A 14426-nucleotide genomic window follows, 5' to 3' on the forward strand; every position below is an offset into this window, starting at 1 on the left:
TTCTTACAACTCTCTAAGGAAACATTTTAAATCTATTTTCAACTTGTGCTTTAGAACTTAGACCCCAAATTAAAGATACTCCCTTCAGCCCTACTGACTTAATTGGTTTTTCAGGCTTGCACTGCCAAAACGATTGATACTAGTTTTATTTTTAAAAACTTGTCAAATGTTCTCAACATATACTAATATTTCATTAATTAATAAGTGACCACAGAAACAGTTATTGTGTAGCAGGTACCAGACACTTGAACAAGAACATTCTCAATTCTGTGTACTTTCTTTATCCCCTTTGATAGATGAATGCAAGTGAGGCTGAGAAGTTAGGTAACTTTTTCAAGGTCTCACAATAAATCATGAGTAGAATTGGGATCTGAACTTAAGCTTTTCTATCTTCTAAGCATAATCCTCTTCAGGAATCCTAAATGCAGGAGATTTCTCAATTTCCCAATCATGGAGATGGAAATATTGTATATAAACAATCCATTTCTAATCATGCCCTTCCCATGCCATTCACTAATCCTCCATTCCTGGATTCCAGAAATTGGTTCCATTTTAATCTCTCTGGAAAGTCCAACTAAAATACAGATCAGCAATCCCTTTTGCTAAGAAATCTCTAACAGGATACAGTATTTGCCATTTCGATTCTATTTGGGGGGATTTTTTCCCCATGTTTTACTTTTAATATATGGCACAGAAAACTATTTATCATTAAAACATTGGGAACTAATGTCCTATAAAAAAATAGTTTAAATTCTTGGTACTATTTTTTAAAAAACTTCTAGCAAAAATAAAATTTTAAAAACCCAAATCCCAAATCCCCATTCAAATGAAAATTTTAGTTTATTGAGCCTGGGTAAATTGAAATTAAAGCCTACTCTTAACTGTTGGCACACTTTTACATGTAAACCAATAACCTGACCCAAGGTTATGTAAGAATCCTCTATTTTAATTTTTCCATGGAGCTAACGGGAGATACTTTACCGTGGAATGTTTACTACACACTGAATGTAATATGTCACTTACCTGATAGCACTAATTACTACTGCCTATGTATTTTGGCATTTACCGGAAGCTGTACACTAAGAAAGGAAATCTAAAGCCTGCAAAAGTGGTCATTTGTGTGTGAAAAAAATAGGAGCCATAAGAAATAGCAGTTTAATTGTATTGACTGGAAATTCCTTTACCTTTTCAGATCATAATCAAGGAATGACATAAAAGATAAACGTTGATCTTCTAAACTTAGGATATGTACTTTATATGCTAACATTTCATTAAAAAAACAAAACTCTCTGAAGCATTCAACTTTTAAAATAGTTCTAAGTTCCAAAACCTTGATTCTAGCCTGAATTAACGAGTCAGAAATGTTGCAGGAGACAGTAGAAAAAGAATCGTTTGGGACATAAAAGAAATGATGTTAATTCCTTTGACTCCTTATTAACGGAATTGATTTTTTTTTTTTTTTTTTTTTTTTTTTGAGACGGAGTCTCGTTCTGCGCCCAGGCTGGAGTGCAGTGGCGCGACCTCGGCTCACTGCAATCTTCGCCTCCGGGGTTCAAGCGATTCTCCTGCCTCAGCCTCCTGAGTAGCTGGGATTGCAGGCGTGCGCCACCACGCCCAACTAATTTTTGTGTTTTTAGTAGAGACGGGGTTTCACCATGTTGGTCAGGCTGGTCTCGAACTCCCGACCTCGTGATCCGCCCGGCTCGGCCTCCCAAAGTGCTGGGATTACAGGCGTGAGCCACCGCGCCCGGCGTGGAGCTGATCTTATATCAACCACTCTTGGCTTAGGTTTACTTATCTGTCTACTGGTGAGACAGCATTTGATATTCTGAAGGGTCCCTGTTTTGTAAATCGTGTATTAAATCCTAAGCGTTTATTGAGCACCTAACAATTTGTTTTCCAACTCGAGGATGTTCCCAGATCCAGGCAAATGCCAACCTCAGCGTTCCCTTTTCCGTTTAGTCTCTCCAGCCCCCGTCCCCACCCACAGGCAGGACCAACTCCGGGGCTGAGAAGTCGTGCTATCGCTAGGCCTCCCGAGTGTGCAAGCATGTGGCAGAGAAGGGAAAAGAAGGGAAGTCACATTCTGACTACAGGCCTGGGCACTTGCTATCCGTGGGGACAAAATGTCACCACTGGCAGCAAATAGCGAGAAAAAGTGCAGCGCACTAGGGAAAACAGCGCGTCCGCGGGCGCGACACCACAGTTTGGGCGCCGACACCCTCCGCGCACTGGTCCCTGAACTTTACCTGGAGCTTATCCCGGTCAGGCCTGATCTCGAAAACGAGGGCTCCTCAGCGCGAATGCAGGACCCAGCTCCATTAAAGCTCTCGGGCAGTGGTCCCCTCTACCCACTGAAGCGATAGCCGGGAGGGTATTCCTAACCCACCACTACAACCACCCCTCAATCCCGGAACGCCCCCAACACCTGCCCGGCAGCTGCTGATCTCGCGATAATTCTCGGGTCAGTCTCCCGTCAGTCCGCTCCGCGCCTTCCTTCTCTGACCAATCATGGAGGAGTCGTGGGTGGAGTTTTGCTTTTGAGCGGAGAGCGGGGCCTTCAATCTTTGCTATCTGGTGCTGGGAATGGGCGGAGCTGAAGTGGACTGGGGCGGGGCTAGATCGGGGAGAGGGGCAGGGCACGCTCCAGTTCTCGCGAGACTGGAGACCAGGAAGACGCCTGCAAAGCCGGGCTGCTGGTGCTGCAGAGGCTGAGGCATCAGGTGCAGCTGCATCCGGATCTCCTGCCTTGGAGCCTACTCCTTGTCTCTAAGTCGGGAGGCAGGACGTGGTCAGGCCGGGGCTGTGGAGGTGCGCTGTGTCCCCTGAGGCCTAGAGGATTCGGGCTGCGGCCTGTCGGAGCCAGTCAGGGAGGCGCCCGCACTCCTGACAGGATAAGATGGCGGCGATGGCGCCTGGAGGTAGTGGCAGTGGTGGCGGCGTGAATCCATTTCTCAGCGATTCGGATGAGGACGATGACGAGGTAGCGGCAACAGAGGAACGGCGGGCAGTACTTCGGCTGGGTGCCGGAAGTGGCCTAGATCCTGGCTCTGCGGGCTCGCTGTCGCCACAGGATCCGGTGGCCTTAGGAAGCAGTGCGCGGCCAGGGCTCCCTGGGGAGGCGTCGGCGGCTGCAGTGGCCCTGGGGGGCACCGGGGAGACCCCGGCCCGATTGTCAATTGATGCGATCGCTGCTCAGTTGTTGCGCGATCAATACTTGCTGACCGCCCTGGAGCTGCATACCGAGCTGTTAGAGAGTGGCCGGGAACTGCCTCGGCTGCGCGACTACTTCTCCAATCCAGGCAACTTCGAGAGGCAAAGTGGAACCCCGCCGGGGATGGGGGCGCCAGGGGTCCCTGGAGCAGCCGGCGTTGGGGGCGCTGGAGGTCGGGAACCGAGTACAGCGTCGGGCGGGGGACAGCTCAGTAAGTGGACGCAGCCTGTCACACTCCGGCAGGGTTTTTGGGATTGTACGGAGTTACTGTAGGGGAGAGGGGGTATTTCTGCGTGGGTCCCGTTAGGGACATTTTAAGGAACGAGAGTATTGGGGTGGGGGCGCTCTTTTGTGGTGGAAGCAAAAGGATCAGGCAGTGACTGTTCTCTCTGCCTGCCTCCAACCCTTGGCTGGTGTTGCACTTGGCTCCTGGCTCCCCTATTGGTGTCAGTATCTATAAAATATCAAGAGTTTCTAGTTCACTGGCTATTACGGGACTCCAGAAGGTTCCCTTTTATACTAGTTTATTGCTTTAAGCATTTTTCCTTTTTCTCCAGTTACCTGAATCACACTACCAGGAAATAGTGTTACATGAATTGCCTGCAGTAGTTCTTTGAGTCTGAGCCAGGAGAGAAAGAATAGGACACGCTGCTGCTGTCTCCGAAAATTCAGATGTACTTAAGACCCTTTGTCTTTGGGACGACTTTTTCACCGCCAAAATTGGGTTTTCTGCTGCACAAAATTTGTTCTGTTGAGATAAAGTTGATGTAATTCAGTTTCAATGCCTTAATTTCAGTAATGTTCAAAATTACAGGAAATCCAAGGAGCAAGGCAGACAGGTTCTACCAGCAGTCTGTCTCACCATCCCACCAGCTTGCAGGCTTTTCTCTCTGCATTAGATAGGAATTGACCTTTTTACCTCGTTGAAATGATTTTTAGCAGCATAGAGTAATCTTTTACCCCATATATTTGTAAGCATCTCTTATGGCTTGAAAACTTACTGTCAAAGATGTACTGTACTGTATGTAGAATTCCCAGTGTCTCCCTTTTGGGAGGTATCTTAAATATTCCCTTACTAATGTATGGAGATGTTTTAGTATGAGGTCATATATTAATTCTGTATTAACAAGTATTCATATAGAATTTTTAAACTGCAGCCTAATTGATTTTTTTTAATCACTATGCTTTTGAATAGTGCCAGAGACTTAAATTGCCAAACGTAGACGTGGTGGAAGCTTAAGGAGTGCGTTTTCTATCAAGGTGAATCTTAAATATATTTCTCCCTTGGATATGGGATTTTCTCGGTAGTTATAATTTCCTTACTCAATATGTAGGATAATCTTCTTTTTCGGGAAAAGATTTTCTCATTGCTGACCTTTAAGACTATAAAATGAGACAGTAGTGTAACAAAATTGTTACGTGTGGTGGTGGGTTTTTTTTTTGTTTTTTGGTTTTTTTGTGTGTTATTTCTAAGATTTCTAAATTATCTCATGATTTTTCACGAGACAAGGTCTAGCTAAGATGTCACTTTTGTAAATGCTTCCTCCAGGCTTAGGTAGTTGCTTGGTTTCTTTCATTGTAACACTTCCAAACCTCCATCATAGCCTTTAGCCCGTTTGTATGTGATTTGTTGACAATACCATTTTTCTCCATTGGTCAGTTCTTCAGAGACATTTTTATAATAAATTCCTCACATTTTGCTCAGTCCCTGGCTGTTGATGAACATAACTGAATTGTATCTGCTATGTTTTCAACCGTATTAATACAGTGAAATGGATTATTCCTTACTTGGTAACTTTATTCATTTAATTTTAAAGAATTTCTTGACCTTTTCACCCTGTCTTATTAGGGCTATCATAGCATTGTTTCTAGTGAAAATTCCTCCTTGCAAACTTTTTGTATTGAAAGAATTATAATTGAGCTCATTAAATAGTTTAGCAGTGTTTTAGAGTAAAACCTTACTTCTAAGTGCCTTTGCATTATACATTTTTATAGTTTCTTGAAATAACTAGTCTTATGATCAAATATCACAATTAAATATTCATGTGCACCTATGCTTTTCTATTATCCTCATTTATTTGTATCTGTTTTAGGTACTGGCTATATAAGTGTGTGTGTTTGTCTCTGTGTGTGTGTGTACACATCAAGTTTATTAAATTTTTACTTAATACTAAGCAAATGAACAACAGGACAAAAAATTCAAAATTATCCATAATCCCACCAATGGTATTTGCTTTTCCTGTGTTTAATGGTAGTTGCCTTACCTGTCTTTTCTGTGCATGTGTTTTAAAAAACAAAAAATGGATTAAACTGTTTAACATAGTCTTATACAGGCACTATACTTTTTAGCATCAACTTGGATGTAAAATTTGCATACAGTAAAATTTACACGTTATAAGTGTGTGCAGTTTGGTGAGTTTTGACAAATCAGTCACTACCACAATTAAAATACAGAACATCGGCAGGGTGCAGTGGCTCATGCCTGTAATCCCAACACTTTGGGAGGCCGAGGCAGCCAGATCACGAGGTCAGGAGTTCGAGACCAGCCTGGCCAATATGGTGAAACCCCTACTAAAAATACAAAAATTAGCCAGGCGTGGTGGTGGGCACCTGTAATCCCAGCTACACAGGAGGCTGAGGCAGGAGAATCACTCGAACCCAGGAGGCGGAGGTTGCAGTGAGCCGAGATCATGCCAGCTGCACTCCAGCCTGGGTGACAGAGCGAGACTCCATCTCAAAAATAGATAAATAAATAAAAATAAATAAAATAAAATACAGAACATTTTTATTATCCCCAGAATTCCTTCATTCAATATCCTTACTTCCATCTAGACCACCACTGATCACTTAGAACAGAATTTCTCAACCTGGGCCTGGGTACGTTCAACATTTTGGGCCTGGTAATGCTTTGCCGTGACTGCTGGCCTGTGTATTATAGAATGTTTAACAGCATCCCTGACCTCTACCCACCAGATGCCTTTAGCAACCACCCCCATACCTATGCCACCCCAGTTATGACAACCAAAAATGTCTCCAGCATTGCCCAGGGAAGGGGAAGGCATAATTTCCCCAGTTGAGAACTACTTCTATAAATAAGTTTTGCCTGTTCTAAAATTCCATATAAATAGAATCATAGAACATATTTTTTTGTGTATCTGCCTTCAGCATGTTTTTAAAAGTCATCTATGTCTTTGTATGTATTTCTAGATCATTCCTTTTTGGTTTTATCCCTAAAAGGGGGGGGATAAAAACATTTGTGTTTTTTAAGACACTTGTGTTTTTTCCAGTTTTGTGTTATTATAAAGAAAGCTCCCATTTACGTCTTTATAAGAAACTGCCAAACGGTTTTCCAAAACGGACCATTTAAAATTTCCACCACCAATGTACGAGAGTTCCAGTTTCTGTATGTCTCCTAAACACTTGGTATTTTCAGGCTTTTTAATCTGTCATTTTAGTGAGAATGTAGCAGTATCTCACTGTGGCTTTAATTTCTATTTCCCTGATGACTAATGATTCTGAGGTCCTTTTCCTGTGCCTTTTGCTTAGTATATTTTTTATGAAATGCCTATTCAATCTTTTGCTCCTTTTTTTTCGCCTTCAACTTCCAGGGTACATGTGCACGGTGTGCAGGTTGGTGACATAGGTAATCATGTGTCATGGTGGTTTGCTGCACAGATTAACCCATCACCTAGGTATTATGCCCAGCACGCATTAGCTATTTTTCCTGATGCTGTCACCCTCACCCCCCATGTCCATGTGTTCTCATCATTCAGCTCCTACTTATATATGAGAACATACGGTGTTTGGTTTTCTGTTTCCTTGTTAGTTTGCTGGGGATACTGGCTTCCAGCTCCATCTATGTGCCTGCAAAGGACATGATCCTGTTGCTTTTTATGGCTGGCTACATAGTATTCCATGGTGTACTCGTATCACATTTTCTTTATCCAGTCTATCATTGATGGGCATTTGGGTTGATTCCCATGTCTTTCCTATTGTGAATAGTGCTGCCATGAAGATACACATGCATGTATCTTTATAATAGAATGATTTACATTGCTTTGGGCGTATACCCAGTAATGGGATTGCTGGGTCAAATGGTATTTCTGGTTCTAGATCTTAGAGGAATCGCCACACTGTCTTCCACAATGGTTTAACTAATTTACAGTCCCACCAACAGTGTAAAAGCGTTCCTATTTCTCTGCAACCTCTCCAGCATCTGTTGTTTCTTGACTTTTTAGTAATCACCATTCTGACTGGCCTAAGATGGTATTTCATTGTTGTTTTGATTTGCTTTTCTCTAATGATCAGTGATGTTGAGCTTTTTTTCATATGCTTGTTGCCGCATGAATGTCTTCTTTTGAGAAATGTCCGTTCATGTCCTTTGCCCACTTTTTAATGGGATTGTTTGTTTCTTCTTGTAAATTTGTATAAATTCCTTGTAGACTCTGGATGTTAGACCTTTATCAGATGCATAGATTGCAAACATTTTCTCCCATTCTGTAGGTTGTCTGTTCGCTCTGATAGTTTATGTTGCTGTGCAGAAGCTCTTAAGTTTAATTAGATCCCATTTGCCAATTTTTGCTTTTGTTGCAATTGCTTTTGGCATTTTTGGCATGTATCTTTGCCCGTTCCTATGTCCTGAATGGTATTGCCTAGATTTTCTTCAAGGTTTTTCATAGTTTTGGGTTTTACATTTAAGTCTTTAATCCATCTTGAGTTAATTTTTGTATAAGTTGTAAGGAAGGAGTCCAGCGTCGATTTTCTGCATATGGCTAGCCAGTTCTCCCAGCATTTTATTAAATAGGGAATTCTTTCCCCTTTGCTTGTTTTTGTCAAGTACGTCAAAGATCAGATGGTTGTAAGTATCCAGTCTTATTTCTGAGTGCTCTCTTCTGTTCCGTTGGTCTGTGTCTGTTTTTGTACCAGTACCATGCTGTTTTGGTTACTGTAACCTTGTAGTATAGTCTGAAGTGAGGTAGCATGATGCCTCCAGCTTTGTTCTTTTTGCTGAGGATTGTCTTGGCTATATGGGGTCTTTTTTGGTTCCATATGAATTTTAAAAGTTTTTTCTAATTCTATGAAGAATGTCAATGGTAGTTAAATGGGAATAGCATTGAATCTATAAATTACTTTGGGCAGTATAGTCATTTTCATGATATTGATTCTTCCTATCCATGAGCATCCATTTATTGTGCTCTCTCTGATTGCCTTTAGCAGTGGTTTGTAGTTCTCCTTGAAGAGGTCCTTCACTTCCTTTGTTAGCTGCATTCTTAGGTATTTTATTCTCTTCATAGCAATTATAAATGGGAGTTCATTCATGATTTGGCTCTCTGCTTGTCTGTTATTGGTGTGTAGGAATCCCTGTGATATTTGCACATTAATTTTGTATCCTGAGACTTTGCTGTAGCTGCCTATCAGCTTAAGAAGCTTTTGGGCTGAGACAGTGGGGTTTTCTAGATGCAGGATTGTGTCATCTGCAAACAAAGACAATTTAACTTCCTCGCCTCCTATTTGAATACCCTTTATTTCTTTCTCTTGCCTGATCCCTGGCCAGAACTTCCAATACCATGATGAATAGGAGTGGTGAGAGAGGGCATCCTTGTCTTGTGCCGGTTTTCAAGGGGATTGCTTCCAACTTTTGCCCATTCAGTATGATATTGGCTGTGGGTTTGTCATATATGGCTCTTATTATTTTGAGGTATGTTCTTTCAATACCTAGTATATTGAGAGTTTTTAACATAAAGGAATGTTGAATTTTATCAAAGGCCTTTTCTGCATCTATTGAGATAATCATGGTTTTTGTCTTTAGTTCTGTTTGTGTGATGAATTACATTACTGATTTGTGTATGTTGGACCAATCTTGCAACTCAGGGATGAAGCCAACTTGATTGTAGTGAATAAACTTGATGTGCTGCTGGATTCGGTTTGCCAGTATTTTATTGAGGATTTTTGCATTGATGTTCGTCAGGGATATTATTTTGCCCTTTTTAAAATTAAGGTTTTTTACATGTTGGTTTTGTTTCATTATTGAGTTGTAAGAGTTCTCTATATGTCCATTATCAAATGTGAATTTTGCAAATATTTTCTTCCAGTCTGATTTGCCTTTGTATTTTCTTAATGATGTGTCTCAGACCAGGCGTAGTGGCTCACACCTGTAATCCCAGCACTTTGGGAGGATGAGGTGAGCAGATGGCTTGAACCCAGGAGTTTGAGACCAGCCTGGGCAACATGACAAAACTCCGTCACTACAAAAAAAAAATACAAAAATTAGCCGTGCATGGTGGCCTATGCCTGTGATCCCAGCTATTTGAGAGGCTGAGATAGGAGGATCGCTTGAGCCCAGATGGCCGAAGCTGCAGTGAGCCATGATACCACTGCACTCCAGCCTGGGAGAAAGAACGAGACCCTGTCTCAAAAAAACCCCAAAAATCAGTGTGTCTTGTGAACAAAAGCTTTTGATTTCATCAAATCCCGTTGACTGTTTTTTTCTTTAATAATTTGTGTTCTGTATGTCCTTTTAAGAAACATTTGCCTACCCCAGAGTTGCAAAGATTTTCTCTTATAAGTTTTATAGTTTTGACTTTTACAATTAGGTCTATGGTGGCAGGAACTGTATTTTAATGAAGGCATCATAAAGGGGAAAAGAAATATTTCTTAAATATTCCTCCTATAAACATGCAGACATTTATAGTACAAACTTTAGTACAGTTTTAAAATACTTGTATAAAACTGTGCTCAGTACTGTATTTGGGAGATTTCAACCAAGCTCCTAATCACACAAATTATATTGTCTAGGACAGGGCTACTGCCTATTTTTAAAGGTCCTCTATATATTCAATTTTAGCATATCGATTGATACTACTTGGGTGTGATTTTATAATACTCAATAAGCACTTGTTGGTTGATTATAAACGGTTTAAAGATTGGTAGTATGGATTATCTAAAACATTATTTTGATTTGTTTTTGTATATATTTTGATTGATATGTGTCTGATCTGAAAATTCAGAATACTTCAGAACAATAAATGTATAATAAAAAGTGGTTTTCTTTATTTAATGTTTAAGAACAATGTAATTCTATTAACCTTTATAATTTTAGATTTAGTGAATTATTTCCCTAAAACTGTTGACTTGAGTTAATACTGTAATATAGTTGTGCTTTTAAACATACTTTAAGAAGTCTTCATACTGTTTAATTTTTTTCCTGATTATAAGAATAATCCATATTTACAAAACATTCAAATATGAACAGGATATATAGCTTTATAAGTTTGATGTTTTCAACAGAATTTCTATTAACTGAATAAAATTACTTTTAGCAGATATTCTAAGGAAATCTCAGTTTTGGATAAATTATTGTAGCATCATTGTAATGTTCCTACTAAATTTACATGATAAACCAATTAGGTCTTTTATATGTAATATTATTTGCTGGAATATACACACACTCTGTGTGTGTGTGTGTGTGTGTGTGTGTACCCTGTATTTTTGCCAGATGAGCCAGGATAGCTTCTATTTAGTACTTTGTTTTCTAGTTACATTGCAAGATAAAAATTGTGGTAATGACATTGATGAACACTGAGCAGGTTATAGTAACTTAGCAAGAGTGATGCTTTTTCTGCTTGAAGCATTAGGGCTCTGATCAAAATTAGACTGTAATTTCTTATGATTAGCCCAGTTCTTTGCACAATAGAGATGTCATATGATCAAGTGGAGAGGGCAAGTAACATGCCTTTTGGTGATAGATTTCTTTTACCATGCCTTCAAATTTTTATAAGGCAGCTAATCAGGAGGTAGTCATTTATGTTTGAATGTAATCATTTCACTTATGAGCTTGCAGCCTTCCAAAATCATCTTCCTTTTTTTTTTTTTTTTTTTTAAAGAGATGGAGTCTCACTCTGTTGCCAGGCTGGAGTGCAGTAGTGCAATCTTGGCTCACTGCAATCTCCACCTCCCAGGTTCAAGCAGTTCTCCTGCCTCAGCCTACCGAGTAGCTAGGACTACAGGCGCGTGCCGCCACACCCAGCCAATTTTTGTATTTTTGGTAGAGACCAGGTTTTACCATGTTGGCCAGGCTGGTCTCAAACTTCTGACCTCACGTGATCCGCCCACCTCGGCCTCCCGAAGTGCTGGGATTACAGGCGTGAGCCACCACGCCTGGCCTAAAACCTTTCTTTCATGATCCAACGTATCGTTTCTCAGAACTCTGAGAGCATATATCTAACTATGCTCAGTATTCCTTTCTTAGTATCGCCAACACTAAGATGTTACGATTGCTCTCTTACAAACTTTTCATCCCTTCTACTTTATAAAGTAGTTCCCCTCTGTTAAGTTGGGATTGGATTTAGTGTTTCCTCTGCTTTCTGAGAGAGAAAATACCAGCACAATTTTTCTTTTCTTTTCTTTTCTTTTTTTTTTTTTTTTTTGAGACATAGTGGGCCTCTATCGGCCAAACTGTAGTGCAGTGGCACAATCTCAGCTCGCTGCAACCTCTGCCTCCTGGGTTCAAGTGACTCTGGTGCCTCAGCCTCCTCAGTAGCTGGGATTACAAGCTTGCACCACCACGCCTGGCTAATTTTTGTATTTTTGGTAGAGATTAGGTTTTGCCATGTTGGCCAGGCATGTCTTGAATTCCTGGCCTCAAGCAAGTGATCCACCTGCCTCGGCCTCCCAAAGTGCTGGGATTACAGGCGTGAGCCACTGTGCCCGGCCCCATCACAACATTTCTCAAATTTATTAAGTTCATTGCTTTTACCTGAATTAGACTTTCCACTATTCTCTGGGCCATAGACATTCCTAAATATATCTACTGTGTAACTGTCATTTTTCTTTCCTATGTCTTTCCAATTGTTTCAAATTTATTCCTGTAGTTAGATATAATCCCTGCTTAGCATGGTGGCCTGAATATAGTTGGTATTCAGTGTTTTTACATCAATATATTTATTAAACATTGTGGTCAGTTAAGGATTACAGCAATCTAAAAGTTTAATGCATATCCTTGAGCTTATGTTCTTGATGGAGAGGTAAAACTAACACATGAAAGAATTTGAGAATAGTCTCCTGTGGCAAAGATAATGTTTACAGAATGTAAACATTCTGATATAGAAAAATCTTTGTTGATTGTGAAAATGAAATGGGCCTGTGGAGAAAGTAAAAGTTAAGTTTGACCCTCAAGGGTGGGTAAAATTTTGAATAAATAGTAACTTTATTATTTGGCTATATTTAGACTCTTTATCCTGAATAAGGAAAGGAAAAGGAAGTACAGGTGAAGGAAAGATAATACCTCTTGTATTTTTTCATGTTTAAAACATCATCTGGGAACATGACACTCCCTGCTTACCATCATCTGCTTACCATATAATAGGGTGTTTCCACTGGGGTAGTTGCAAAAATACAATATGACATTTCAGCCTCTTGTGGTACTCTACAAGGAAGCAAGATAAGGATATTAATATGGGAAAACCAACCTTATTTCTGTGAAAAATTAAAATTATGCTTTCTACTTTTCAAACTAGGAAGTCAGAGCTGGATCTTCAAAATGTTTGTTAAAAACCTAGATTGGTTGTTTGGCGTTTTTCAGTCAAAAATTAAATTTAGTGAATTTGTTTTTAATTTAGCTTTTAACTGTGCTGTTCCACCCTATCCTGCAGCTCCCAGCCTCCCAGCCTTGTCTAAAAATACACAATACTTATATCTGAATTACAAATATCAGTTGAGAAACTTCACATCTACAGCATACTTAGTTTCTACAAACTAAGGAAATCTATACAGGAAAACCTGAACAAGTTGACCTGTAAATTGATTAATTTTCTTTAAGGATAGATTCCTCATAGATTTCTGAGAATTGAATACCCATTACAATTGGATATAGCAATGGTATTTACCAAGATTCAGCAAAAGATAGCGGGATCAAGAATGCCCTAGAGCTGATATGTTTGGATTATAGTAAGATACAGGACAGACATCTCATGTTAGTGTGAACAAATAGAGAAATATGGGCTTCATCAGAGTAGCTGTGGAAACATTTGTGACTGATAAAACAACACTAGGTCTGTGCCAGACTATACCAACTATAATTTTGAAATCAGCCTATTGTTTGAAGACCACTGGACTTGTACCAATGTCTGATCTTCAGTTCTGTCTCTGCCACTTACTAGCTCTTTCAGCTTGGGTAAATCACTTCTTAATGCAGAAGGCAAGGCAAGTAGTACAAAATTGATCATTTAAAAAATAATTAGAGTGACAAACCATAGCACCACACTAAGTCACTGATGAATAATCTGCCTAAAGCATCACTTCATTTCATCAAGGCGCCCACACTGCATAGCATTAAACTTAATCAAAATTAGGATAGTCACATCCTACATGTGATTGTAGGATATCTGGGCAAAGCCCAGGATCAACTAAACCTCAACTGACAGCCAAATATAGTCATCAGCTGTTGCTCTGTGTGAAATAAATTAACAAGGCCAAATTAGCTTGTGCTCTCTTTTTTTTAATCTTCAGTTTTGCTGCATGTTTACTTATAAGTTTCTGATCTAGTCATGGAGCATGACTAAACCTCAAGGAGGAGTAGAACACAGTTGCAATCATGGGTGTAGCCTTCTTCCAGATTTTCTCACCTATTGTGTCAAAAATCCTCAGCAGTCAGAAATAGTGTTCATTTGTTTTTGAAACCAGCTGGTCCTGTTGTGGGTGGATAAGATTGCTCAAGGTAGTATCATTGACATTTCTGTTACTTCAAACCACCTATCAGTGTGTGCTTGTGTGCTACCTTAGTTCAGGCTTTAGCTCACATTTGTACCATCAGTTTTAGTCTTATCCTATAGCTTTAATCTCTTCCTCCATCCTTACTCTTACTTGATTTTAAGAGTTATTCATTCATAATTATTCATTCATGTCATTCTAGCTAAAGCCTTTTAAATAAAATTGCTTCCTCCTGTCCAAAGCAACTTTTTCAAACCTTTTTTAGTAGCAAAAAATATATATTACAGAAAAAATTTATAAACCTCACTAGGAATTTTTTAATTTCTTCTATTTTTGTATGGTATATTTGTCAAAGTATAAAAGTGGCTTTAAAATATTTTATTGTGGGCTGGGCGCGGTGGCTCAAGCCTGTAATCCCAGCACTTTGGGAGGCCGAGGCGGGTGGATCATGAGGTCAGGAGATCGAGACCATCCTGGCTAACACGGTGAAACCTCGTCTCTACTA

At 40.0% G+C, this 14426-nt stretch overlaps 2 protein-coding genes across 8 annotated transcripts in view; one reads left to right on the plus strand and one right to left on the minus strand.

The window, feature by feature from the left end:
- The window catches only part of PIGN (phosphatidylinositol glycan anchor biosynthesis class N), a 139087-nt gene extending 136392 nt beyond the window's left edge, over positions 1–2695 (minus strand). For 2 of the 4 annotated variants that reach the window (XM_054461287.2, XM_063653783.1), the window contains exon 1: positions 2250–2441. The gene's annotated coding sequence lies outside the window, so the exon portion shown is untranslated. Of the gene's footprint in view, positions 1–2249 lie in introns of all 4 variants that reach the window. The other 2 variants (XM_054461285.2, XM_054461286.2) reach the window with 2 other exon arrangements.
- Positions 2649–14426, plus strand: part of RELCH (RAB11 binding and LisH domain, coiled-coil and HEAT repeat containing) — a 118802-nt gene continuing 107024 nt past the window's right edge. For 2 of the 4 annotated variants that reach the window (XM_054461277.2, XM_054461280.2), the window contains exon 1: positions 2649–3425. In XM_054461277.2, coding sequence (XP_054317252.2) covers positions 2900–3425 — 526 coding nt within the window. In that variant the 5' untranslated portion in view covers positions 2649–2899. The remainder of the gene's footprint in view (positions 3426–14426) is intronic. The other 2 variants (XM_054461284.2, XM_063653782.1) reach the window with 1 other exon arrangement.

Source organism: Pongo pygmaeus, chromosome 17 (genome assembly GCF_028885625.2).
Source record: "Pongo pygmaeus isolate AG05252 chromosome 17, NHGRI_mPonPyg2-v2.0_pri, whole genome shotgun sequence".
NCBI lineage: Eukaryota > Metazoa > Chordata > Mammalia > Primates > Hominidae > Pongo > Pongo pygmaeus.